We start from the raw sequence: 27914 nt of genomic DNA on the forward strand, positions 1-27914 counted from the left end.
CTAAGCCTAACTCAACTCTTGTGACCCCATAACTTCAATTATATAAGACTTTTGGCAAGCCTCTCTCTACAACAGTCTTGTAAGTACTCCCTAATATGTTACATTGACACATCCAGATTTGTCCTTTTGTGTTAACAAGTTATGTCAATTTTTGGCCACTCCAACAGAAGATCACTGGCTTTGCTCTTAAGCGGTTACTTCACTACTTGAAGGGAACTATCTTTATGGTTTGCACTTGACTCCATCTACCACTTGTTCTCTTACTGTATACACCGATGCAAACTAGCCTGGATGCCCCAATGATAGTAAATCCACAGGAAGGTATCTCATTTTTTGTTGGAATTAATTTTGCTTCTTGGCAATATCAGGAAAAAAATATATATTGAGGCATGGTCTAGTATAGAGAATGAAGATAAGGCTCTAGCTCTTGCTACCACTATACAACCTCTCCTTTCTGAGTTAATGATTTGTTAGTCTTCACCTCCTATGATTTGGTAAAACAATATCAGGGCCACCTATCTTTTGGTCAATCCAATATTTCATGCACACGCCTAACATATAGAGGTGGATTTTCACTTTGTGGTGACAAGGTGGCTAAGGGAGATATCTCTTGGTTGATTTTCTATCTACAATAGATCAATTTGCTGATATTCACCTAGAGTTTGAGTGTTTCTTCTTTTTCAATCTGTTCACTCCATACTCAAGTGACTATTTGGACCCTTGACTTTGCAAAAGGGTGTTAGAGATGTCTCCTAGAATACCCTTGTATTTATGTGTTGTCTTATTATCCATCTACTATTTAGATAAATATCAAATACCAATCTCTGATATATTGAGAGATTTCATTCTCATTCGTGTTTTCTCACACCATACAATGTAACCAATCAAGGAGTGTTGCATAAACTCTATAGCCTTCATCTAATTAATAAATTTTCTTTTCTTATTTTGGGGGTGGGGGGGGGGGGGGAAATAGCTTGAAAAATATAATCTTGGGTGCAAGTTTGCTCCTAATCACTTGAACAAGGTCTAGGCTCAATATTTTGGATAACATCGGAGTTGTCCAATCCAGCTCTTACCAGCCCTATCGTCATATCAGATGTTTTCTGTAAATGTAAGACAATAACATAGAATTATTGATTGCTGAATTTTTTACATGAGCCTCCTCCATTTCCATCGAAAACAGGGCACACCATCCTTACAACCAAAACCTTACAAATTCCCCCCCCCCTCCACACTTCACACTGTTAGTTTTATGTTAACCTTAAATGTGATTGTATTACTTTGCCCTCACTTATTAAATGAGTTAAAAAAAAACTTAATATGAGATTACTAAGTTACCGTCAGATCATTCTTCTTTCCACCTCTCCCTTCTTTCCTGATCATCCTCTCCTCCTCTGGTGAGCCAAGGATTGGTAAACAAAAATGTTTGCGGAACCTTTCTCTACTTTCTAAAATTTGACCTCCAAAGCTCAACCATGTTAGACAAAGAGCACCACTTCGAGTCAAAGGTTAATGTTAGGGCTTCCAAGGTTACCCTCAACAGGTTGAAACTGTTTGCAACAAGGATACATAGTAATCAAATGAGGACCTTGGAAGGTTGTCGAGGTTTCAACTTCCAATACTAGCAAGCATGGTCATGCAAAGAGCCACTTTGTTGGAATTGACATCTACAATGCTAAAAAGCTTGAAGTTATTGTGCCCACCTCGCTAACTGTGATGCTCCCCTTGTTACTTATAATGATTAATGCTGATTGATATAACTAAAGATGGATTTGTGAGTATTTTTACTAAAAATGGTGACATCAAGGATGTTCTCAAGCTCACAATGGATGATAACCTGCTCACCTAGATCAAAGACAATATATAGAGGGGAGAAAAAGGAAACACTCTACTCTAGATTTATTACTCTAAGAATAGAGTAACGATTTTCCCCATTCTGAACAAAAGAATCCGAAGGGAAGAAAAATACTGGCAACCTTTAGCTGGGCAAGGGAATCTCTCTTGTAGATGAAGGGTAGAAAGGATGAGATGAGCTTCACAAGTATGAACTATGTTGCGTTTATTATTCCTTAGATTTTCATTGGATTTAGTTGATTCACACAATTGGTCATCGCGCTTGGTTGAAAAGCCAGTGGCGCGAAGCTACTATGTGCCGGATTATGACTGAACGCCTTCAAAACCGTGATAGGAGCTATCTACAATATTGTGGGAATTTGGCTTTAGTATGTTGATTTGTTGATAAAAAATAAAAATAAAAGAAAGATATAAAACATAGAAATACAATACATGGAAATGTTTGTATGTAAATATAATACTTGGAAATGTTTGTATGGAAATGATTTAATAGAGAAACCTAATCAAGCCAAAGCCAAATTAAGATATTGATGAAATGGAAGGATGAGATGGTATGGAAATAATTCAAATGTAAAGAATGATGAATGTAATAAATTCAAATGAGAGGAGTGATGAATGGAAAGAATTCAAATGAGAGGATGAAATGATATGGAAAGAATTCAAATGAGAAGATGAAATGATATGGAAAGAATTCAAATGAGAGGTAATTAGGGAAAGGATGAGAAATCATCCTTATCACGCCTAATAAGGGGGGGGGGGTGTAATATAATTTATGATAGTCATTTTTATTTTTAGAGGGGTAATATGGTGATATTCAAAAAATCATCTGAAACTTAATGAGTAAGTGCAAACAGTGACTAACGGTGTGAAGAGTGGAGGGGGAATTTGTAAAGTTTTGATTTTGAGGGGAGTGAATTCTATTTCCAATGGATATAGATGAGTTTCATGGAAAAAATTCTAAATTATTTTGCGGTTTTATGTAGAGTCAGGGCTAAGGTCAGGATCGAGTGCTTGACCTTGTACACTCATGTTCATGGTTTTAAAAAGCCCGGTCCAACCCACCCGGCCCAACCCGCCCGGCTACAGCCCAAGTCGGACACCCAAATTCCCCACCATGCCAACAGGCTTCTGGGCTATGGATTTCTCGACGCAATCCTTCGAGGGCTGGAACTGGAAGGAGGAGGGAAGAGTGAGAGAGAGAGGAGACGACCGTTTCGCGGGAGGTGAGGGAGTGAAACGTGAAAGACCTTCTTCCCTGATTACTTCCTTACGTAGAGAAACCCTAAGAAGCTGAGGATTCCAGCAACTGAATTGGCCACAGCCACAATTCCCGTTCTTCCCTCTTCTTGTTCCTTCGGTATGTTAACCCGACCTTTCACGCTACTGTATCTGGTCCTTTACTGCTCTCTATATCTCTTTCTCTCACTCTCTCACTCTCTCTTTGTGTGTGCTAATCTTATTTTTTCTGGGTTTTGTAGGGGCAATAGGGTTTGTTCTGCAGAAGGCTCAATTGCACTATCGGCTTTATCCGCGTCGTCCCAGCCTTGCATTGTCTACGCCAACAAAGCTCCGGGAAAGGTCAGCATTTCGTTACGGTTTTGTTCAATTTTAGTCTCTCTTTTTTCCCTCCTTTGGGGTGGACACTGAGATGGGAGAATGCTTCGTGCTTCCCACCTTAGTCTCGATTTTCTCTGGGGCTCCTCATTGAATCCGTTTTAGGGTTTCGTTGAACCGTTGTAATGTAGTTCTGCAGATAACTCCAGTCTGTCAGTTATCCTACAGATACACTAGTAGAGTTGTCAATGTAATATATCTAGCATAAATGCCTTGTACTCTCTCTGCTCAGGTTTATCGCTTCAACCGATCTCTCTGCTTGAAGCCGAGCCCTCTCTCTGCAACCGATCTCTCTTCAACCGAAACCGTGTGTCTACAAACCATTTCTTCATCTTCGTTCAACTAGGAGTGGAGGTATTTTCCACTTTCCCCTTATCTCATGGTTGTGGATTCCTCTGATTTGTTTTTATTTATTTATTTTTTTTATCCTTCTCTTTTTTGCTTAAAACTTTTGTTCTATGGATTATTTGTAAATGTATCTCTTCCCGTGATGATTCACTGCAGGTCATGTGTTGGCTGTTACTTTCTCTTTGTTTCTGTTAGGTGGGTTCAGTTGATTTTATAAAGTAAACCTTGATTGAGGGTTTAATTTGGATCTCAATGATTCAAAGAATGAATGATCGTTTATTAGGAAAGGAACCTACTGTTAAGTTGTGAGGGATTTACTTACTAATAATTTAAGAATAATCTCTTGGTGTCCCCTTGCTTGAATTTCCTGTTACAAAATCACGAGGCAGAGTTCTTTATTAAACCTGTTATGTGGGTTCAGTGATCAATCAGAAATTATTATGGAAGAGTTAGATGGGACTGGAAAATTAATATAACTGACCTCTTCACTGTAGGATTTACTCTCCAAAATTGAGAATGATCCAATGGATGGATCTGCAAAATTTCTGTTCAACAAAAATTAGTAACTATGGAACTAGAATGACACAGCAGTAGCTTAGGATCAACTAATCAGATGGACCTTTTAATCTGGTAGAATAGAATAAAACTGTTGTAAGAGTACATAACATGTCAAAACTTTAACTCATATCCAAGGGCCATATAAGCCATCAACTTATACTAGAGAGTGGCTGCTGCTTCACCACAGTAGCCGTCAGCTTCAAAATGAAGAATACCCAAAATAAATTTAGCCATAATATTCCTTGGGATTTCTTGGTTGCCTTAGGATTTGGCCAATGATATATGAGCTTGAACTGTTTCATTAATATTTGTGTTCGATGAGGGAAAGATTACAAAGCTTTTAGCGAGTGCTTTCTGTTCTCAACTCAGGTGGTAAAGGATTAAAGTGGCAAGTTGACAGCTGATACTGGAAAAATACATCACCATAACTTCAACATGGACTCTGAAGTCTGTTATTATTGGTGATAAAGGACCTAGGACCAGACCTGTTTAGTTGAGGTAGGTTTGGTAGCAGTCAGCTGAACCATAGGGACTTTGGGATATTGATACCTTTTAAAGTTAATCAAGCCGGTAATTCATTTGTCTAGTTCCTGACCTGTATCTGTTCTGTGGCTTATGGAATATTTGGTAGCTCTACTATATTATGCTAAACAATTGCAATCCTGATTTTACATGATCATTTCACACTTACCATTTCCTGAATCAATTGAGAATTCCTTTTTAGTTCTGGATTTTTAAAACCTTTATTACCTACCAATGTGTATGAAAATGAGAAATGGAACAGCTTCATTGTGTTACTCTTTCCTCCCTACCGTCACCTGGTGTCAACATAGAGAAGTTGGTCTGCTCTATCAAATATTATTCACCTTAATATCTGTTTCCAAACACTTGTGCAAGTTAGAATAGGACACCACTCTAGACTCTGTTTTTTTTTTCCCCATTAATTTTATGTTGTATACCAATCGAGACAGATGCAGCCATCGCACAAATGTTTTAGGTAAGACAAAGGATCAAGGAAAGGAGATTGATGTGCCTCAGTGAGTAAAAAGATGGAATCTGGGCTAGAACCACTGTAAAAGCTCCCAATATGATCACAAATTCAGAGAGCTTCATGTTTCCATCTGAGCTTGATAGCAAGTAAATTGGAAAATGCTATATGTGGAAACATATGCGAGTGTTATTTATCCTGTGTGTTGGAAAAGGAGGTTATTCTTTATTCATTGATTTTATAAAAAAAAAATTTCTCTTTAAAGAAAGGGCAAGAGAGGAGCTGGAATGTAAAGAACAAACATACAATTTTTCTATCTGAATCAGGTGGTTGTGCTGTAAGTTCGATAGAGTTCAATTAATCTGTGAAGTTGACATTTTGGATTTGTGTTTTCCATTTTCTTGTTCTTCTCCACCTTGGTTTTTTGGTTGGTCTCCTAAATAATCCTTGAAGCTTAGATTGCTCAATTTCAGTGGACCACATTGTCGGAAAATGATATTCTTATAAAACCCACATAATAGGGCAGAACCTTGTGAAGCTGTTTGGAGGCTGATTTGAAGTGGGCTCATCTTCGATTCATCAGACCTGAATTTGTTCTTGAAAACCCTGGATAAGACCAGATATGACCACAAATTCAAGTTCAATGTAATGTTCAATTTTCATATGTTCTCCTGCAAAAATAATCACAGTGCACTACAAGAAACACAAGTATGATAACAAATTTAAGTTCAATCGGTTGTTCAATTTTCATATCTATGTGCGACATAGATATTTTGTCAACTGATGTGTATCTACCTTTTTTAATTATTTTATTAAAAAAAAAGTGCCCATTTTTTACCCTGATTTTGTGCCAATTTTGCCAGAGAAACGTGGCCATCTGTGTCCAACCATACAAGATTTCAGTACAGATTCTGTGCCAAATTTGCCCAATTCGGCACAGAAGCCTAAAAAGTGCATTCTGTGCCGAATTGAAAAATTTGGCATAGAATCATTGCCATACAACCCCCAAGTTAGGCTTATTTCCTCAGGAATAAGTTTGAGGATTGGTCATATAGGTATTTGGCCTTCAATTCCATGGTAATTCAATGGGCCAAGTATAGGTAGAAAATAGGAAAACATAATTCACTTCACTATTTAGTTAGAGTCTAATTTCAGTCTATCTTCTTTATTATGTCACATTTAATAATCAGTTTTTGTTGCTTAATAGGTTTAATGATTGGGTTTGACCTTAACTTTTTAGTATATGAGTTTACGGTATGTCTTCGATATGTGGTTGTAATAGTGGCCATTGACAAAACAAATCAATGAGTTGAGTTTTGAGTTTTGTTTATTGTTATAGGTGAGGGAACAATGGCATAGCAAGGTTGTGTGACCATTTTTCCCCACCTCAAGCTTGTGCAATTTCTTCTCTCGTGTTGGAAATTCTGCAAGTTCAAGGATATTAGTCCAAGCATTCCAGTGGCTGTTCTTCAATTACTCTAACTTCTGTTCTGAATTTCTGCAGTTTTTCTAATCCTTAAATTTCCTAAACCCGTATTCCTTTTTTCTGAAATTCGTTTTCCCTAAGCCCTATCCATCAAAACCTATGTCCATTCCAAACTAACCACTAGAAGCCATCGAGAATCCATTCCACAGCCTATATACATCATCCGCTTCACTCTATCTAGTACACATTGAATATCAACCATGATCCAAGGTTTTCCTTCACCCCAAGGAACTCAAATCCAAAGCTAAATCTAGACCAATCAAACCATCAGAACTGTTCCAAAATTTACATACTATCTTAATAATACCATTACTTGGTTGATTCCAACTTATAGCCCTATCCAACTGCTACATCCTGTGTTCTTTTGTACCCTAATCAACTAGCCCAAAATTCTAAAAACCCAACTTTTTCAAGAAATCTACTTCTACCCATCCAATTTGTTTCAAACTTGAAATAATCTCTTGTTACGTTTTTCCATATACACTCAAAATCTTGACCAACTAGATTGCCGGGGGCCCTTATTGAAACACCCCATCTCAGCCCACAGAAACTAATAAAGATCTCCATTCCAATTGACAAACATCTTAACCATCATATCTCACAAGCAATCTTTTGGCCTTTCATCGTCACTGTTTAACATTGAACCCAAACCTTACCATAACAAATTGAGTTGGTTCTTGAGAGGTACTGTTATTGGCCCTTGAACCTCCTCAATCTGAGGCTACATGACCACCCCATTAAGCCATTTTCTCCACAGAGTTTGGTTTAAGTGTTACTTTCACACAGTCCCTCGAATACTTCATTTTCACCTCCATCTTAAATCCGTTGTCAAACAAACTATCCAAGACCCTATTTGTATCATCCCAGCTGCATCCCACATACCCAAATTGAATACAAAAAATGCTAATTTCACCCATTTGAGGTTCCGAGTAAGGATCTTGGTAGTGGCCCTGATTTAATGGGGGCCGCATCATCGTATCCTCCGTTGCCTCAAGTTCACGTCTTGGTTTACTGATTGGAGGTTTCTTCTCTTGTTTCTTGTCCATCGTCAAAACTTCCATTTTCCCAGTAGCCTCTGCAGGAGGTGGAGGGCAATGGGTACCATGTGTGGTTTTAAATGTTCGACTGGAAGGAGCCATTGGGTTCCATTAACTTATGTACTATCCTAGCTTTATGGCCACATGATCCATCTATACCATACTGGTGGGGGCTTTGGTGTTTTTTTTTTTTTGGGGGGGGGGATTTACCTTTTTATAACTCATAGTTAGACCCCTATTGTAGGCTTACTAGTTGCTTGATTCCCAACTTCTATGATTCTAATTTTTACAGATTATTGTTTCTACATTTATATGTAAACAGTTTAGGAAGGTTTCTTTCCTAAACTGGGTTCCTGGGGGTGTGGACGCTCACACTTTCTAGTGCAGTTCTGTCGCCCCTCTTTTTCTCAACATCTTCTTCCTTATATTCTCGATGTTATATTTGATTTATTAAGTTCTTTTTTTGTCACATGCTATTAGAGCAATGAAAACCAGCGATAGATCCAATTTCTTATTCTGCTCTGGAAGTCTTCTTCAAGTAGATGACGGTTCTACGTGTTTATCCACTGCTGTAATTCCAAGTTATTGGCTGTTTTGGACATGTGCTAGATCTTTTATTTATCAAACGAAGAAGGATTATGAAGGATTGAAGTGTTTTGAGACTCAATTTATGATGAATTTGCTTACTGTGGTGCTTTGCGGAAATTTTTTTTCTGGAAGACTAAGTTTACCTACTACTACTGTAGTTGATCTTGTTGACATTTTAAGGCCTTATTATTCCTAACTAATGGAAGCTTCAATCAAATTTTTGGCCTACTTCAGTGGCCTGATCATCTACTTCAAAGCCCTAATGAGAAAACTGCTGATTCTCTTTTTTGGTTTTTTTTTTGACAACCTGCTGCTGGCCTGTCTTCTGGAATTACTTTTTTGACTGTATTTATTGGTATTGTTTTGTCTTCTACTAGCTTATGCTGCAAGCCTGTAAAGGAAGAAGGCATCCTAATCTCCATGATATTCCTCTCTCTCGCTTTTTTTTTTTTTGTGTGTGGGGGGGGGGTGTTACAACGGGGTCTCCTGGAGACCCCAAAAAAACAGAAACTAAACAGCACTCAATCTGGCTCCATCCACCTGGAGAATTTCCTCCAAATTACTGGGGGGATTCCGGAAAGAACGTTAGGGAGTTCGCCAAGACCAACGACACCTTGGGCATCCTGTCAACTACATGATTCACCTCTCTACCTGCATAGGGAAAGGAAATCAACCCATTAGAGGTAGCCAAGCCCCTAGTATCAGCAACCAATCAAGCAAATCTTCCAGCTATAACCTGAAAAAGATCAAGGAGTGAAATAGCTTCCTTCAAGTCAGACTCCACCAGCAGAGGGAGTCTCCCTAACTTTACGGCCAAGACAGTCCCTTCTTGAATCGCTCTAAGCTCACTTCAAGAGCTGAGCACTCCCTCATTCTCATTGTGAAACCATCCCTATACTCTCCCTCCTGGTCTCAGAAAAGACCAGCAATCGGGGTGAAGCTCCCATTCTTTCCCGCCGCAGCATCTACATTACATTTGAAGCCGTCAACCTCTGCCGTGCTCCAGCTCTCCATCCCTCTAGACTTGAGTGGTCTTACCATTGAGTTGAGACAAGTAGACCAAGCTTCAATAACTGAATTGCAGTAGTCCCTAGTCAAAAGCAGCCCATTTGCAGGCCTTAAAAAATCAGCCCCCGTGTATGTCCTTGTTGTGCCAAACCCAAAGAAAGTAAGATGTGCAAGTAAATTTGATGGGCCAATCCACAGACCGTTTTGAGGCTGCCCCACACAGATTTGAGACAAGCCATTCTTCACAATCACAGCTGAGAATCCAATCAGTGTTGTGAAGGAACCATTTTACTCCCTATACCTTTGCATGGCTACAATTCCTCAAGACATGTATGTTGTCCTTCTTCCTGCCTAAACAGAAACTGCAAGATTCATTATCAAGAAGTTTCAATCTCCATTTCCTGGAATTAGTAAGCAGCCTATCATTACACACCAACCAAAGGAACCCACATGCTGTAGGGAACCTTTAGCTTTCAGGTCACTCTCCACGTCTTGGCATCTAAACCACCATCTCTCAAAGGTGCATCCATCTTCACCAATAAATTATAGGCTGACTGAACTGTGAAAACACCTCCAGCCGTGAGGTTCCAACTAAGAGCATCACTCCCAAGAGTCAAAGAGGGGGCACACATCCATCAATCTTCACATGAATATCATAAGGGATTTGATGTACACCCCGATCTAGGGGTAGGGGTATTTTAGTAATTTCCCTAAATCTAAGGGTTTGCCCTGGAAATCCAGCAAATATGGAGTCTGGATCAGGAGGTTTAGGTATCCTAAGGCTCTAATTACACCGCTGCCATTGGTAATTCAGATCTGAAATCTGAAAATTCAAATAAAAGTCAAATCAGGGTTTGTAAAGGGCAGTTAGGGTTAGGGAAGGGAAGCAACCTTGCTGTCCTGCAGTTTTAGAACAGTAGATGATGATGTTCTGCAAGGTTGGAACTTGAATTCAGTGGGTCAAGGGCTTAGGTGTATTTGAATTTTAGAAACTTAGGGTTTTCTTGAAGTTTAAAATTATGCAGAATTTCTTAATGAAGAAGATGAAGTGCAGGATTTTTCTAGGTCAAGGAAACTAGGCTGTCTGGGGGAAATAACCTTAGGACTACTACCTAGGGCTAGGTGTGATCCTAGGGGAGGAAAAAAGGGGGTCTAAAAGGGGCTGGGGAAGAGGGTTTAATTGGGGTGGGGGCTTTTGCTATCGCAGGGAAGAAGGGGGGAGGGGAGGGGCCTACAGTTGCAAGGGGAGAGGGTGGGGGCTTGCTGGAACAGAAGAGGAAGAGAGTGAGAAGTGTTTTGATGGGGGTGGGGAGGTCCTATGGGGCCACACAGGAGAGGGAAAGGTTGGGGAGGGGCTGCAGATAGGAGGGAAGGCAGGGGAGGGTGGGGAAGCTGCTGTACTTGATCTTACTAGGCTGCTGTGATTGAGTGCTTGAATGCTTGTAAGCTTCTGGATTGATGACGAAGAAGCTGAAACTTAATCAATTTACTCAAGCAGGGCTCCCTCAACTAGGAAACCCTGATCCGAAAACTCTTAACAATTTTATTAATCATCAAAACTGAAAAATTACATGGACTGTTTAACTATTTATAGTGAAAGACTTTAACTTGGGGTGGGAATCCTTAATTGACAGGGATCCCACCTCTTGACCAAGGTAAAGTAAACTGGAATCTAATTACTTGAAGACCTCCACCCTAGATTTGGAATTTGCGAATAGACGCATGCTAATTAAACATTAAGTTAACTTGAAAAACACATGCTAATTTAAGATAACTTGAGAGACTCATCCAAAACAACTTTGAATCAAAATAAAACTCTCTAAGCCAAACCAAACTCAATTCAACTTACTAATTTTAAACTTAACTAAAATTTTGAAATATTCTGGAAATAATTCTAGAATTAAAAAGGGGAAAAAATGTCCAAAAGACTCCCCCCCAATAGGGGTTTGGCCAAGTCATGCTGGTTTCTTGGAGCCATCTTGGGGGCCCCACTTGAGGATTCACCTAGGGGGTCCTTGTGTTCACATCAGGGATCCAATGCACAAACCAGTTCCACCACTGATTCCTTTATTGTCAACATACTAACATACCTTGTCCCTAATAGAGGACCTCAGAATAGTAGAGTTGCCACCCAGTTAGTTCTTTCACCATTCCCAACAGAGACTAGTGTTCACGAAGACTTTAGGAGCAACCAGATACATCACTTTCCACAACAAAGAATCCATACCACTAGAAGAGTAGGGAGAACTACTCCTACTTGAATCATACTTTGCGTGAAGCACGTCTGCCTAAAGTTTCTAATGTTGGATATACCCCACACCAACTTCACCATGAAAGCATCATTAACCTTCCCCAAATTCTGAGTTCCCAGTCCAATCTGATCAATGGGACGACAAACCCCATTCCCAACTGATAAGGTGGATCTTTTGATTTTGAGTCTCACCCTACACAAAAGCCCTACAAGCTTTCTCCACCTCCTTCAAAACACCCTTAGGAACGGGGTAGTTTGCATAGAGTGGTAAGGAATCATTAAGACAACCATCTCGCCAAAGTAATATGCCATACAGGAGAAGATTAGTTGCTTTATAGGTAGCAAGTCCTTTCACTTTAGAGACGAGGTCTATACATACTTCTTAATTCTTCTGGTCCAAATAGGCACGCCCAATACCTTCGGTTTCCACAAAGCCGCTAGCTCGAATAATGTCTCTGGACCTTTGCATCTCCACATTTTTTGAGAAAAAGAATTCTGGTTTTGTCAACATTGACTTTACTCCCCTAGGCACTACAAAAATTCTGCAAACAATCCTGAATGACCTGCATCCAATCAAGGTACCCCCTAGCTGAAACCAAGTGGGGCCCCTAGGATGGCTCCAAGAAACCACCATAACCTGGCTGAACCCCTATTTAGGGGTGTTTTGAGCATTTTGCCCCCTTTTTAATTCTGGAATTATTTCCAGAATATTTCATAATTTTAGTTGAGTTTAAATTAGTAAGTTGAGTTGAGTTTGGTTTTGTTAGAGAGTTTTATTTTGATCCAAGTTGTTTGGTTGAGTCCTAGGTTATCTTAAATAAGCATGTGCTTATTTAAGTTAACTTAAAGTCTAGTTATTAGCATGTGTCTTTTAGTAGATTTCAAATCAAGGGTTGAGGTCTTTAAGTAATTAGATTCCAATTTATGAGTTTTCAGTCAAGTGGTGGGATCCTTGTCTGTTAAGGATTCCTACCCAAGTAAGAGTCTGTGAAGGCTAAAAATAGCCAAGAATTCAATGTAGTTTTAATTTTTGATGATTAAAGAAGTTGATTGTGTTTGAGGATTAGGGTTCCTAGTTGAGAGGGCCCTGGTTGAGTAAAATTGATCAAGTTTCAGCTGCTTCTTCATCAATCCAGCAGCTTACAAGCATTGAAGCACTCAATCACAGCAGCCTAGTAAGATCAAGTAAGTGCAGCAGCTTCCCCACCCCTCTCCTGCCTTCCCTCCTGTCCGCAGCCCTCCCCACCCTTTCCTTCTCTTCCATGGCCCCATAGGACATGCCCACCCCCATCACGACCTCCCGTCACTCCCTTCCCCTTCTGTTCCAGCAAGCCCCCACCTCTTACCCTCGCAATGGTAGGTCTCTCCCCTACCCTTCTCTTCCCTGCGATAGCTGCAGCCCCCTCCCTCTGTTAGTCCCTCTTACCCAGCCCCTTTAGGTCTCTTTCCTCTTCCCCTAGGGATGCACCTAGCCCAAGGTTGCAATTGTAAAGTTACTTCCCCTAATCTGCTTAGATTCCTTCACTTAAAAAAAATTCTGCACTCATCTTCTTCCTTAGGAAATTCTGCAGAATTTTAAACTTCAAGGAAACCCTAAGTTTCTAAAATTCAGATATACCTAAGCCCTTGACCCACTGAAATCAAGTTCTGGACTTGCAAAACATCAACATCTGCTGTTCTAAAACTGCAGGACAGCAAGGTTGCTTCCCTTCCCTAAACCTAGCGGAACCCTTTACAAACCCTAATTTGAATTTTCAGATCTGAATTACTAATTACAACAGGGTTTTTAGAGCCTCAGGATACCCTATTACCTCCTGATTCATCCTCCCTATTGCTGGATTTCCTGGGAAATCATTAAAATACCCCTAGCTCAAGATCTGGGTGTCCATTAGGAGGCTTCCACATTCAAAACATCATCATCCACAAACATTAAATGGGAGATGCCAGGCTCCCTTTCACCAACTTTGATAGGCAACCATTTACCAGTAGCAACTGTGTCCTAGATACAATGTGTGAGTCTCTCCATGAACAAAACAAAAATGTATGGGGATAGGGGGTCTCCTTGACGAATACCTCTGGAAGGCTGGAATTTTTCACTTACCTCACCATTCCCCAAAACACTGAGCTTTGCCAAAAATATACACATCATAATAATAATCTCCACTAGTTTGTTAGGGATGCTTGCACTTCTAACAGTTTCCTTTATGAAACTTCATTGGATTTTGTCTTAGGCTTTCTCTAAATCAAATTTGATGGCCGTGGACTTTTGCTTGCCCCCCTCTTGTTGCATGGAATGAATCAACTCCTGAGCAACAGTAATATTCTCCTGGACATGATTCCCCGGGACAAAACTAACCTGATTCGGAGAGATGTGGCTACGCGTATACTCCTTCAATCTATTAGTAATTGCCTTGGTGAGGATTTTGAAGCTCACATTACGTAGTGAAATAGGCCTGAACTGAGTGATGCGATCAAGATTCTCCACCTTAGGAATAAGAGTGATCAAAGTCTCATTCATTTTTTCCTCTAAAACACCATTAAATGCCCCCTTTATCATCTTCATCACTACACCTCCGATGACCTCCCAAGGGTGTTGGTAGAAAGCCGCTTGGAATCCATCTGGACCAAGGGCTTTTTGCCGGCCAAGTTGTTTCTCCATCCTATAGATCTCCTCTTCCTCATCCTCACCTGCAAGCATGGACAGCCAGTCAGCATTCAAAATAGGGAAACCATGTGTCGTCTTAAGACTCAAGGGAGACTTTGTGTCATCTGAGAATAGAAGCTATTAACATGATCTTCAAAAACCTCAAGATTGATCTACCAATGACCCACCTTGTCCTTTGGACCCTCAATATTATTTCTCTTCCTCCTAGCAAAGGTAGAAATGTAAAAAGAAAATTGTATTTCTGTCACCTTGCAACAGCCAATTCTTTCAAGATTTTTGCGCCCATAGGATCTCCTCCCAATATAAAATGGCCTACAATTCAAGCCAAAGATCTTTCTCCAGCTTAGTGAGAAACAAGTAGGGGTGTCGGACTCTAATTTCCTCTACATCCCTCCTAACCTGGCATACAATCTCCTCTTTGAAACTTCCAACCTCTGGAAGCAGTTTTTTTTCCACTTAAGGTGCTATTGTTCAAGGCCTTTGAAAGATTCAAGTTGTTGTCCCAACTTTCATTAACTACTTCTGGAAAGTTGCCGTGTAAGCCATATAGCCTCCAAGCGGAACGGACGCCTTTGGGAAGGCCTTGGATTATGGAGCAAATCCACTGGCAAGGGGTGATGGTTAGACCTTAATCGTGGGATAACTCTAACAGCTGTTTCAAGGAAAAGAATCCGTCAATCAGGAGTATAGAGCCACAGTTCAACCGTCAAAAAATATGGTGATACCCATTCCACTTTGGACCTCACCAGGTAAACTTTGGGCCCACAAGTCCATCAAATTACACATAATCGCATTATTTTCTAAAATTCTTGCACTTCTGAACTGACATCGGGGCACCTCCTTTAGCTTTGAAACATCCATATCATTGAGATCCCCTACTATCAACAAAGGATCTTGAAACATCCCCTTGGCCGTAGATAAGTCATTCCAAATCTTCTGTCTAAGCCCTTCATTTGGGCTCGTATAAGTGATAGAGGGAATCCACTTCCTATTCAAAGTATCAATCACTTCCTCAAGAAGGAAATGCCTGTGTTCTTGAAGTAACTTACAAAGAAAGTTGTCGTTAAGAAAAGTCCACCAAATACCACCAGACATTCCTATTGCGTCACTTCTAAAGCTCATAACACCATTAAACTTACTTGTAACCCTGTCGGCTTTCACACTGCTAATTCTTGGCTCCAAACTAATAAGACAGTCTAGCTAATACTCTTTTCAATAATTCTTAAAGCAGTATTGAAGCCTTCACTCCCAACCCCCTACAATTCCAACAGAATACCTTCATAATAAACAAATGAGTAAAAAGCGAGAACATCCTCAAAAGCTTCAATTCATCATGATGTCATCCCCGACGGGCTGACTCGGCTCCAAACTCGATTCATGCATATTGGACTCACAGGTTACCCCTTCTGGATTTGGATCTGGCGGCTTGCATGGGACCGTATAATTTCCAAATCATTAATATATCAAGTTCCTTCCCCCGATTCTCCATATCATACGATTAGGACCAGAATTCTCCTTATATGAATCATAATCCCTTGAAATTAGCTGCATAGGATGATTATTGGGCCCCACATCCAAGAATTTGTACAATATGTTACGCAAAGGCATATGGCCAGCCATTCTCCACGATATCCTGGGTTATTTTCTTCCAGTCTGGACCCTGATTTTGTGTCTGTATATAATCACGTTTACCACTCTATTTGCTTCTAGTTTCTCTTTTACTTAGTTACCATAACAAACCTCATATATCCCTCATGTCCTTGCATTGTGGTTTCTCTCCTGAAAATCACTCTTGGTTCTAGTTACCCAACAACTAGGTTACTTTATATAGCAACTTACTTATTTCCTAGCTAATCAGTTGTTGATAACCAACAATGTCTTTGTTAACTGTAATCCTGCAGCTATGGTTTCGTAGTATTGATTTTCCTTATTTGTATTAAAAAAAAGTGTCCCCCCCCCACTCAAAAAAAAAAAAAAAAAACTGCCTCCTTCCCATAATACTCCAGCTTAATGTGTTTATCCTCACATATTGTCTTTTGCTGATTTTCGTTCCAATCCTGCTCTTGTTAATTAATTGCAAGTCACTATCCTATTATTCTCGTTGCACTTTCATGTGCACTTTGATTTGATAACAAAGATAGCCACCTTTTATTGTCAACGTGTTCAAAGGCCCGAAACAAAGTTTTCAAATCTGAGCTTGCACTAAAAGAATTGCCATTGGATGTTTTGTCATTTATATTTGGTGGCTATCAATCATATCAATCTGGGGTTCTAATTTTTTAGGATTGGCACATTTTTCATGCACATTATTTGCTACCATGAGGGGATACTGAAAATTGTCACTTGGAACCTTTACATGCCTGGCAATTATTTCTACTCTGAAGGGGTGACTTTGAAATTTTTGGAATCTGGTTGTAGTTCTACTACTACTTAATTTTTTCCTTTTGATTCACATGTAATAATACATTTGAGTAGGAGGTTGAAGAACTTGTTTTCTTATCTGCTCGAGACTAGAGGATTATTCAGCAACATGATCTTACCTATTTGGTCAATAGTAACCTAAACTGCCTATTTCTTCTGCAGTGACCCATACTACCTATTTTGTCTACAATAACTACATAATAGTTTGCAATATATAACCCATACCACGATTTGGTTTGCAGTAACCTTTACTGTCTATTTATCATTGGAGACATCTATTTGAAGCTTATCTCTGCCTTCGGTTGAGCATGTTAATTGTTACCTCAATGTCTTTGTTGTGGAACCAGATGTGTTGATGTTGAAGTTGCACTGTTATGTACTTTTGTGGATTCCTACCTATTAGTTGCTTCTTGTGAAGTAGCCATTGGAAATGTTACTCTTTTGAGACAAAGAGTGCTTACTACTACTGGCATTATTTGAATAGTGGCTTTGAAATTGTTGTCGCTGCTTCACTTGTGGATGCAGTTCTTTTTTTTAATGCCTGTTTTTTTCATTGTTGGATGGTTCATTCTACATGAATATTACTTATTGAAGTTGCTGAAGATTATCCCCCTGGGTGAAGTCCTCTCAGTGTTTACTGGCGTCTGCTAGTGTTGCTTGCACTTGTGAAACTGTTAATATCTATTCTTGCTATTCCAAGCTGGGGCTTTTTGGTATATAGACTCCAGCTTGAGGAGTGCTAATTTATGTACCACGATAACTTTATGGCTACGTGACACCATGGAGGTACATATGAGTCATGTGGGCATAGACTTATTAGTTGCTTGATTCTCAAGTTTTACATTTCTATCTACTAATTATTTAAGTCAGATAGCTACATAGGCTTATTAGTTGCTTGATTCTGAAGTTTTACATTTGTATTTACTTATTATTTGTTTATACTTTTAGACATAAACAGTTTAGGATGGTTTGTTCCTAAACTGAGTCCCTTCAGCTATAAATAATATTGTGGGGGGGGGGGGGAGAGGAGGCTACATTTTCTCACGTAGCTCTGTCGCACCTATTTTCTCACATAGCTCTCTCCTTCCTCTTATTCTTAACCTTTTCTTATTCTTATTCTTCATGTTGTCCCTGGTTAATAAGTTCTATTCATTACATGTCCATTAGTTGCTTCATGTTCTCTTCGAGTGTAAGTACAAAGGGAGAGCCTTTTGTGCATTTTTGGTAGATACTGTTTTCTGATTCATACTTCATCTCTTCCCAAGTCCTTGGTTTGTTTCCTCTAGCTATGAGTCTTTCTCAACTATTCATGGAGTTTCCAACATTGTTTTGCATGATCATTCAATTGGGAGTAAACAAACCTAAACTTTCATTCTTCTGTCGGGTTGTGTCAGTTAAAATATTTCTCTGGAGAATCCAACCAATCAAGGAAGCAGGATAGATCTTTCTGCCCAGTATAGGAAAGAACTTAGGATTTCATCTTCATCATTGTATTACCATTTAGGTATAGGTATTGGTCAGGCTTGTTGCAGCATATAAATGCAATCTATGTAGTAAATGAACAAGATCGTAACAGCCTTTTAATTTTTTCTATAGCGTCCAAAATACATATAGATTGCTTCTCAAAATGTCAAATGAAACAGCATCCAGGCAACACTATCATAGGCTCAAAACTGTAGGCAAAACTTAATTTTATGTAAGTTATCACTAGTTCACTTCTCCGGATAATAGTTCAGGGACACATTACCATCAGGGAAGGAACAGTTGACTGATCAGCCCTTGAAATATCAGTGGGGTACTAAAAGAGAAAGTACTCTTGGATTTAAAACCTCAGTGTGCAGAGACCAAACCAGCTAGCATATATGCCTCAACCCTGGGACTGGATTAAGCTCTCCAGTGGGAAAGTAATCTATGGTCCCGATCAAAGGTTGCTTGCAAAGAGACAGACAATCAAAACTACAATAGAGAAAGACCTAGCTCCAGCCAGCCTATGTCGAACCCTGGAGAAAATTCTAGATCCGAGATCTGTCTTCAGTATTTCGTGAAAACTAATCTACTGTACCTTGTAAGGGGAGGAACTACCATCCAAGTCTCACTCCTGTTTGGTTGAAAGATTGCTGAGATCTAGATCTTCAAGCCAGCAGAAGAAATTAGCAAATTGAAGCTGCTGCAGGCTCTGGTTGTCCTCTTCATTCCAGCAGTGATATAGCCTTAGATTTAAGAGTTTCAACTTGAGGCCAATAACAGGATCTCTTATGAACCAAATTAAATGGTTCTGGTTAGATTTGGGTTCAGTGTTAAACAGTGATGGTGAAAGGTTGCTTGTGGGATAGGATGGTTAAGATGTTGGTCACTTCGGTTGGTGATTTTTATTGATTTTTGTGGGTTGAGATGGTTATGTTTTTCAGATTGGGTGTCTCAATTAGGGTTTGGATCTGTTTGCATCAAGAGTTGAAGGGTTTCTATGGAATTATGTACAACGATAGTGTTTCATGTTTGAAACAAATTGGATGGTAGGAGTACGTTTCTCGAAAAAGATAGGAACCGTTGGGGTAACAAAAAACATATGTTGTAGTGGTTGGATGGGGTCAAGACTTGGTTAGAGTGAGGGGGTGGTAGAGGTAGTCTTCATGTGGTCCCAATGTTGGAGGGTTCTGATGGAACCCTAATAATATTTCTCAAAATTTCATACAAGAATGCAAGAAATAACAAGATAACACTGGTTTCTATGGTGCCAGTAGGGGTGTAAATGGATAACCGAAATCCACTTTCGAATTCGCATCCGCATCCGTTTAGGGGTATCCGAATCCGTCCAATTATTAATAGGATGCGGATATGGTATACCCCTTTCTTACCGATTATTATCCGTCCGATAAAATTATCCGATTAAGTCACTTACTTAGATTTATTATTCTTACTTTTATAAATTTTACATATGATATGTGACTATTTTTTCTAGAATTTCTACTAAAATAGCTACCAAAGTTGTTAAATTCTTAAATTTCAAACCTAGCCTTCACAAATAAAAAGGTAAAGATGTAAACAGGTAGTCGAAAACTTGTATTCAATCTATATTCATGCCCATTTAGAAGAATCTACTTAAGAAAATAACTATCCGATTATCATCGGAATCCGACCAGAATCCGTCCAAAAACGATAGGATATTATCCGAATCCGTCCGAATATAATAGGATGCGGATATGGATATACCACTATCCGATCCGAATCCAATCCGTTTACACCCCTAGGTGCCAGTCACTCCCCACACCCCACGGTGTTCCCTCAGCCTACGGCTGCCCACAAGACTTTCCAAAATTTGATGATCTTCCTTCCCTCTTTCCCTCTATTTATTATTTCAAATAACCCTAACTAACCCTCATTCCACAAGGCCTCTCATCCTAGGGTCCTAACATTACTGGCCCCTCGAAAATCACCTTGTCCTCAAGGTGATGGAATTGTTGAAGGTTAGTCGCGTGATGGTGCCGCATAACCGTAGTAAATCAAAATCATCCTCCCAGGCTGAATAACACACCCACTACTCAAAATCAGACTTGGAGCGTTTTTTTTTTTTTTTTTTTTTTTTTTCCTGCAACAAAATTAATCCCCATCGCACCGCTGCATCTCAAGGAGCCTGCGTGCAGCTGTTGGAAGACGATGGATTTTCCTCAGTTGCTGCAGCCCCAACCTTGCTGCCTCCCTTTCTATTCGAAGTTCCAGAGGTTGAAGACGATGGTTCCCCAACTTGTTGGTTCGGTTGGACCATTTTCTGGCAAGTTCTTGGTTCAGGCTTGGTTTGGGTTTGGGTTTTGACCCTATTGGTGCAACCTAGAAGGGGGGTGATTAGGTTGTACCTAGTGGTTTATACCAATTTTCTGGTTTAGTTGCAATTTCAAAATGAGTTGACAGTTTAAGATGAAATCTAATGACAAACAGCAATCACAAACACATAATTTATAGTGGTTCGACTCTACGAGTCTACGTCCACTCCTCTTTTAGTCTCAAGAGAGTATTTCCGCTAACAGATCTCTTTCAATACAGTGGGTAGAGAAACAAACCCTTACAATCTTCGTCTCGGGGCAAGAGTACCCTTTACAATCTTTGTTCACGGACAAGAGTATCCAATACAATCTTCGTTTACGGACAAGAGTATCCAATACAATGAATTTTAATCAACCTAGACTAGAATTAAAATAACCAATTCACAATACGAAAAATATTAGATATTACCTATCAAAAGAGAGTAACCCTTTACCCTTTGAGTGCAAGTGATGTAATGAATGAACCAAGAGTCAATATACTTCAGCGGTTTCAATAACTCCAGACTTTGCTTTAGTGAAAGCTTCAACTTTGGAATATCCCTCAAAGTTAACCGGAGTTGGGAGGACAGCAAAAAAAATGCTAAAAACACCAAAACTTTGCTTTTTCACTTGTGAGTGAATATGTGCTAGATGGGGGAGAAGGATGATTCTCAAATGGGGATGGTTGGGCTTTTATAGACCCCAAGTTACTGCTTTCCCCATTTCCCCAACGGACATAAAATCTTTGCGAGATTTTGTTCTAGACAGACGTCCGTCTGCGCCAGACGGTCATCCGTCTCAAAGGTATCCGTTACAAACAGCTGTGGAAGATATTCTCTTTAAACTAGCCGTTATAGTCAAATCTAGGCCAGACGGACGTCCGTCTGCCCAGATGGTCATCCGTCTGGCCTGGTTTGGCTCAGATGGGCATCCGTCTGCCAGACGGAACCTTCTGTTGTTTCTGAGAAACAGAGTTATGAAAACAGACGGACGTCCGTCTGTTCAGACGGTCATCCGTCTGCCCTGGACTGGCTCAGACGAGCATCCGTCTGCCAGACGGAAATTCCGTCTGACCTTCTGTTGTTTTTGAGAAACAGAGTTATGAAAACTGACGGACGTCCGTCTGCTCAGATGGACATCCGTCTGGGCTCTGTTTTTCTAAACAACTTTGGGCTGGGATATGGCTTGGATTTTTAGATCGTTTTGACAATCCTAAGCGCTATACACCTTACTAACACGTCCTAGGTCACTCTAGTAACATGGATTACATATTATGGATGTATTTACATGTGTGTGTATGCAAAGGTGTCCTAAGCCCTGATTTAGCCTAAGTCTTGATCTTTGACTTGGTCTTTGACTTGATCTTGATCAGTGATCTTGATGCTCTCCTCTTGACTTTGGTTCTTTGTCTAAGATGGTTTGATCTTGAGCTTGACTCTCCGGAATTTTCTTTGAACCGGATATTTACATCGAGATTCTCTGCAGTGATGAGCTGGACAAAAAACATATCTTTATGGAAACATTAGTAGAGTGTTTGTCATCATCAAAACTGATTGGAGACTGATGTGGCAAATGCTGACTTGGCATTTTCCAACAGACCCGTTTGAGTTATTTGGGTTTAAAGTAATGCTGAAAAGGCTTGGATTTTGGGTATACGAAATGGGCCAGGCCCATGAGTGATGATGGAAAGGAGTGAGGTCCAAATACTTAAACCCATGGGTGAAGAGTAATTGGCTGATCGTTGGTTTGATTGTAGGGATTAGGTTTTGGGTTATGAAACTGTAATGGGCCCAAAATAATTCTATTAAATGGGCTAGACATGAACACTTAAAATCATGGGTTGGATATTGAGTTAATGAAATACGATGGGCTGGGGATTAATGGAATGGGCTGGGCCCAAGGGGGTTTCTTAGGAAAACGTATAGCCCAATCTTTGAACTGGGATCTCTTGGGCTCTAAATCTGATTCTAAGCATACTTGAATCGGGCCCGAATTAGAAGCTCCTTGGCCCTTAATGTTTGAACCAAACTGATTGACCGGTTTGGGTTGAGCCGAACCAACCTCAAAATCCCTAAAACTCCACCGTCTTCTTCCTTTCCTGCGAATAGAATTTTTGGCCGCATGCAACTTGCCATCGATTGTACCTGGCCTCCTTCTATGCTTCTTCACTTCACTGCATCTCGATTTTATAGCAGAATATTGCTCCTCCACTCTGGTTCGGTAGGTATCTTCACTCAATCCTATCTTCATCTTTTTGACTCACGTTTGGTGATGCGTGACTTCCGTAGCCGGCAGTACTTCATCCTTTATTCGATACTTCTCAACCTGGTTGTTGTCTATCTCCAAATTTGATGTCGGTTGTCTCCCGTCGCTAAACTCACACCTCAGGGCTTCTTTGAATCCTGTCCAAGAAAATGTCGTCCAATTCTTGTGATAGATCCAGTCAAGTGCCTATCCTTCCAGATGTTGGATCGCTACCCCCAACCATTGCTCTTCCTCGATCTGGTTCTCCCAGCAAAAGAGAAGAACCTCTAAAATCCATCTCTGAACTCCTCTTTCACCAAAAAACGAAGGCAGTGCCATCACCTCCTTGGATCGTTACAGCTCTGATGCCAATTGATGAAACCCTAATAATATTTCCCAAAAATTCATACAAGAATGCATGAAATAACAAGATAACACTGGTATCTATGGTGCCAGTCACCCCCCACACCTCACGGTGTTCCCTCAGCCTATGGCTGCCTACAAGACTTTCCAAAATTTGATGATCTTCCTTCCCTCTTTCCCTCTATTTATTATTTCAAATAACCCTAACTAACCGTCATTCCACAAGGCCTCTCATCCTAGGGTCCTAACAGGTTCTAATGGGTAGATCGGGGCAAATTTTAGGTTAGAAGATAGGGTTTCTAGGTGATCTGAAATTCAAGAAAGGGGGTTAAAATGTTGGATCTTGGATGGTAATTTGATGCATAATGTTGATAGGATGAAGTGGATGAATGTATAGGCTGTGGGATGGATTTGGGAGGATTTTAATGGTGTATATGGGCTATGGGTATGTTCTTGGGAGTAAGAGATTACAACAACAACAACAACAATAAGCCTTGTCCCAACTAAATGGGGTCGGCTACATGGATTCTTGCCCTCCAATCAGTTCTGTTCGAGGCCATGCTAGATACGAGGCCTAAGCTATGCATATCCTTTCTCACCACTTCTCCTAAGGTTATCTTAGGTCTACCCCTAGCTCTTCTAGTTCCTTCAATCTGGATTATATCACTTCTCCGTACAGGGGCATTTATAGGTCTCCGTTGAACGTGGCCGTGCCACCTCAAACGACTTTCTCGAAGCTTATCACTTATGGGTGCAACTCCCAGACAAACTCTAATATGATCATTTCTTATCGTATCCATCCTAGTTTTGCCACTCATCCATCTTAGCATCCTCATTTCTGCTACACTGAGTTTATCTATATGATTCTTTTTAACAGCCCTACACTCTGCACCGTACATTATAGCTGGTTGAACAACGATCCTATAAAATTTTCCTTTAAGTTTTAATGGAATACGCCGATCCCAAGACCCCGGACACACCTCTCCACTTCATCCACCCTATTTTAATTCTTTGGAAAACTTCATCCTCTAAATCACCTCTTTTACTTATGATTGAACCTAGGTACCTAAAACAATCACTCTGAGGAATCTCTTTATCATCAAGTATCACCACCTTATCATCTGCCCAATCATGACTAAAGTTACAAACTAGGTATTCTGTCTTTGATCTACTAAGTTTAAAGCCTTTTGATTCCAAAGCTACTCTCCATGATTCTAATTTGGTATTAATCCCCACTTGAGTCTCATCAATCAACACAATATCATCCGCAAAAAGCATACACCTAGGTACCTCATCTTGAATGTCTTTGGTTAATTCATCCATTACCAGTGCAAATAGATATGGGCTTAAAGTTGACCCTTGATGTAGCCCAACTGTTATCGGGAATTCATTACTTTGTCCCCCTACTGTTCTAACACTAGTCACCGAACTATCATACATATCCTTAACTATATCTGCATATTACTTGCAACATTTCTTTTCTCTAGTCCTTGCCAAATTAACGCTCTAGGGACTCTATCATAAGCTTTTTCTAGGTCAATAAATACCATATGAAGGTTTTTCCTACATTCTCTATACCTTTCCGTAAGTCTCCTAATTAGGTAAATAGCCTCCGTTGTAGATCTTTCCGGCATAAACTCAAATTGGTTTTCTGTAACTGTAGTTAAGTGTCTCAAACGGGTTTCAATTATTCTCTCCCATAATTTTATAGTATGGCTCATCAATTTAATGTCCCTATAGTTATTACAACTTTTAATATCTCTTTTATTTTTGCAAATTGGAACCACGACGCTTCTCCTCCATTCGTCTGGCATTTTCCCTGTGCTCATAATCTTATTAAACAACTTAGTCAACCATACTAGTCCATGGGTTCCTAAGCTCATCCGTACTTCAATTGAGATTTCATCAGGACCTTGTGTGTTGCCGAGTTTCATCCTCCTTAAAGCTTCTTTTACTTTGGACATCGATATTCTACGTACATAAGTTCGGGCATTGGTGCCTTGGTGAAAGGATAATCGTCCGAATCATAGTGCTTGAAGAATAGAAAAGCAGAAGTTAGGGTTTGGGAAATTGGAGGGTAAGAGGAAGGGAGAGAGTTGGGGTTAGGGATGCTTATTGTTTTAAAGTATCGTGAACGAGTTTGGATGGTTGAAGATGTTCTTGAAAATAAGTAAAGAAAGGAAAGTAGAAAACCCCACCCGATGAAAAAAGAAAAAAGGGGGGGGGGGACTCCTTGTTCTTATGTTCTTGTGGTCTCTTGTATTTTACATATTTTTTTTATGTATAAATTTTTTGATATACTTCCAGGGTATTATCATGAAATTGTGAAAGCTTACTTGGCTGTAATCATTTATATTAGGAATAATCTTTGCACTGTGGAGTATTGGAAAAATTAGTTATTTTGTTCCTTCTAGGTCGAGGTATTGTGCTGTACATGTCTGCAAGAGGACAGCTACCATCATCCTTTGAAGGGCGTGCTATCCAAGCTCCAGGAATGATGCGTCATGGTCCATTTCCTGGCCTAGGCGCTGCTGGCCAACGCCTAATGGAGCCACATCCTCCCCCAGAACTACTGGAGAACAAGGTAGCCGTTCAGGCAGTGGAGATGGAACGGCTTGCAAGAGATAATCAAAGATTGGCACTTAGTCAGGTGGCCTTGAAGGAGGAAATTGTTGTTGCTCAACAAGAGATACAGAGGCTTAAGGCACACATTGGAAGCATCCAAACGGAAAGTGATATTCAGATTAGGGTCTTGTTGGATAAGATCTCAAAAATGGAGGCAGAAGTTCGAGCCAGTGAGAGTTTAAAAACAGAATTGCAACAGGCACATTTGGAGGCACAAAGTCTAATAGCAGCTAGAAAAGAGTTGAATGCTCAGGTTCAGCATGCTACTCAGGAATTACAGGAAACACTTTCTGAGGTTAAGGAACTACCAGGGATGCAAGCTGAGCTTGATGGTTTAAGGGAAGAACACCGGAGGCTGCGGTAAGATGGCACTCTGTCGAAACTCATCCTCGATGTCTTGCACTCTGCTTAGCTAAATATTATGTTTACCAACAGCTGCAATTTTCTAAAAATATGCTCTTGTTATTACAAACAGTGCTACGTTTGAATATGAGAAAGGCCTAAACATAGAGAAAGTGGAGCAAATGAAAGCAAAGGAGAGAAACTTGATATCCATGGCAAGAGAAGTGGAGAAGCTCCGAGCTGAGGTGTCAAATGTTGAGAACAGAGCACATGGTAAAATTCCTTTTCCCCTCCATTGGTTTCTACTATTGCTATGTTAGATTTAGCCCTTTTCCTGGTGTACCAAAAGAAACGGTAATGCAGCGATATCCTGAAACTGATTCTAGTGGTTATTTTACATGTAGCTCCGAATCCATATGGAGGGATGTATGGTATGCAAGATCCATCACATCTGCACACAATTCCTGGTGAGAGTCTCTATATGGAAGGCTATGGAAGACCTCATGTTCAGATGGGTGGGAGACCAGGAGAAGGAACTTATGGTTATGGCAGTATGGGTAGTTCTGCTGGTGGTAGTGTTGCTGGTGCAAACATTGGTTCTTCTGGTGGTGGTGGTGGTGGTGGAGGTACTCCAGCTAGCAGTGGGGGCAATGGTGATCGAGGAGGATCATATGATGCTATGAGATAAGCTCCCTGAGTTTCACAAATTTTAACATACAAAGAAACCTTCAGAGGGAGGCTGTTTATAAATGATTTCGGTGTAACCAATGTTTTTAGTGGTCAATTGGTTGGAGAGTGGAAGAAATGATCTTCGTTTTTCTGTTGAAACTATAATTGAAATAGAGAAGTTTTGGATTTTAAAAAGGATAATTTTCATCTGGACCCCCTAAGGTTTGGTCCAGGTCATTTTTAATCAAAAAACAGTCTTCCTTTGCATATGGCTCCTCTGATGTTTCTAAAAATGACTAATTAAGGACAAATCATAATTTGATGACCAAAATACCCTTATAGTGCAATGGTCAAGATTGTATCATATATGTCATTTCGATCTAACGGTTTATATTAAAAAGGAAATTTTAATTATAATTTTAATCTTTTTATTTTATTTTCGAGGATCTTAAGAATTCAAATTTACAAACTTATACCCTTAATTAAAAATCAATAAAATCCCATTACAGAAAGCATGAGAGAGACAATTAGGGCTTTGATGAGAATACCACTGGGAAATTGCTAGGTTGGGCGGCTACCGGCGTTGGATGAACGCTAGGTGAATTCCAATAAATTTAATCTTTTGTTGGTTTTTCCTTCATCTGAACCAAACCATTCTTCTTGGGTTTTGTCGATTGATCATAGGTATCGGCGGAAGGATTTAGGATTCGAGTTCCAATCATTTGCTCCTTCATTCTTCGTTGCGAAACTGAATATTTCTACACCAATGGCATTCTCGTACACGCTCATCTTTACTCTCGTCTATTTATCTTTGGGACCAGATAAGCTATGTAGATGCTTTTGTTGTTCCTGTTTTGAATGAATTTGTAGGTGTTTGGACATTCACTTTCTTTTACTTGACTGGGAAGGTGAAAAAATATTATATTTGCACTTCACGGGTTCAAACCATCTTCTTTGATGCTACAACAGCTTCGCGGAGCTAGTCTCCAGAGGAAGGTTATATAGTATCAACTGTTCTTGACGGCGACAAATTAAATATCAATACATATTCAGTTC

General features: G+C 39.9%; 1 protein-coding gene across 1 annotated transcript; it reads left to right on the forward strand.

Annotated features, from left to right (window-relative positions):
• Positions 1 to 2990: 2990 nt before the first annotated feature.
• LOC149018465 (protein FLX-like 4) lies at positions 2991 to 27782 on the forward strand. Its single transcript, XM_089152706.1, has 6 exons — positions 2991 to 3211; positions 3333 to 3432; positions 3701 to 3822; positions 25637 to 26207; positions 26323 to 26462; positions 26594 to 27782. Exons 4-6 carry the CDS (start codon positions 25657 to 25659, stop codon positions 26875 to 26877), a joined length of 975 nt encoding a protein of 324 aa, XP_089008832.1. The 5' UTR covers positions 2991 to 3211; positions 3333 to 3432; positions 3701 to 3822; positions 25637 to 25656; the 3' UTR covers positions 26878 to 27782.
• Positions 27783 to 27914: the final 132 nt, after the last annotated feature.

Source organism: Hakea prostrata, chromosome 4, assembly GCF_041222555.1.
Source record: "Hakea prostrata isolate BN-2017 chromosome 4, UWA_Hpros_2, whole genome shotgun sequence".
Lineage (NCBI taxonomy): Eukaryota > Viridiplantae > Streptophyta > Magnoliopsida > Proteales > Proteaceae > Hakea > Hakea prostrata.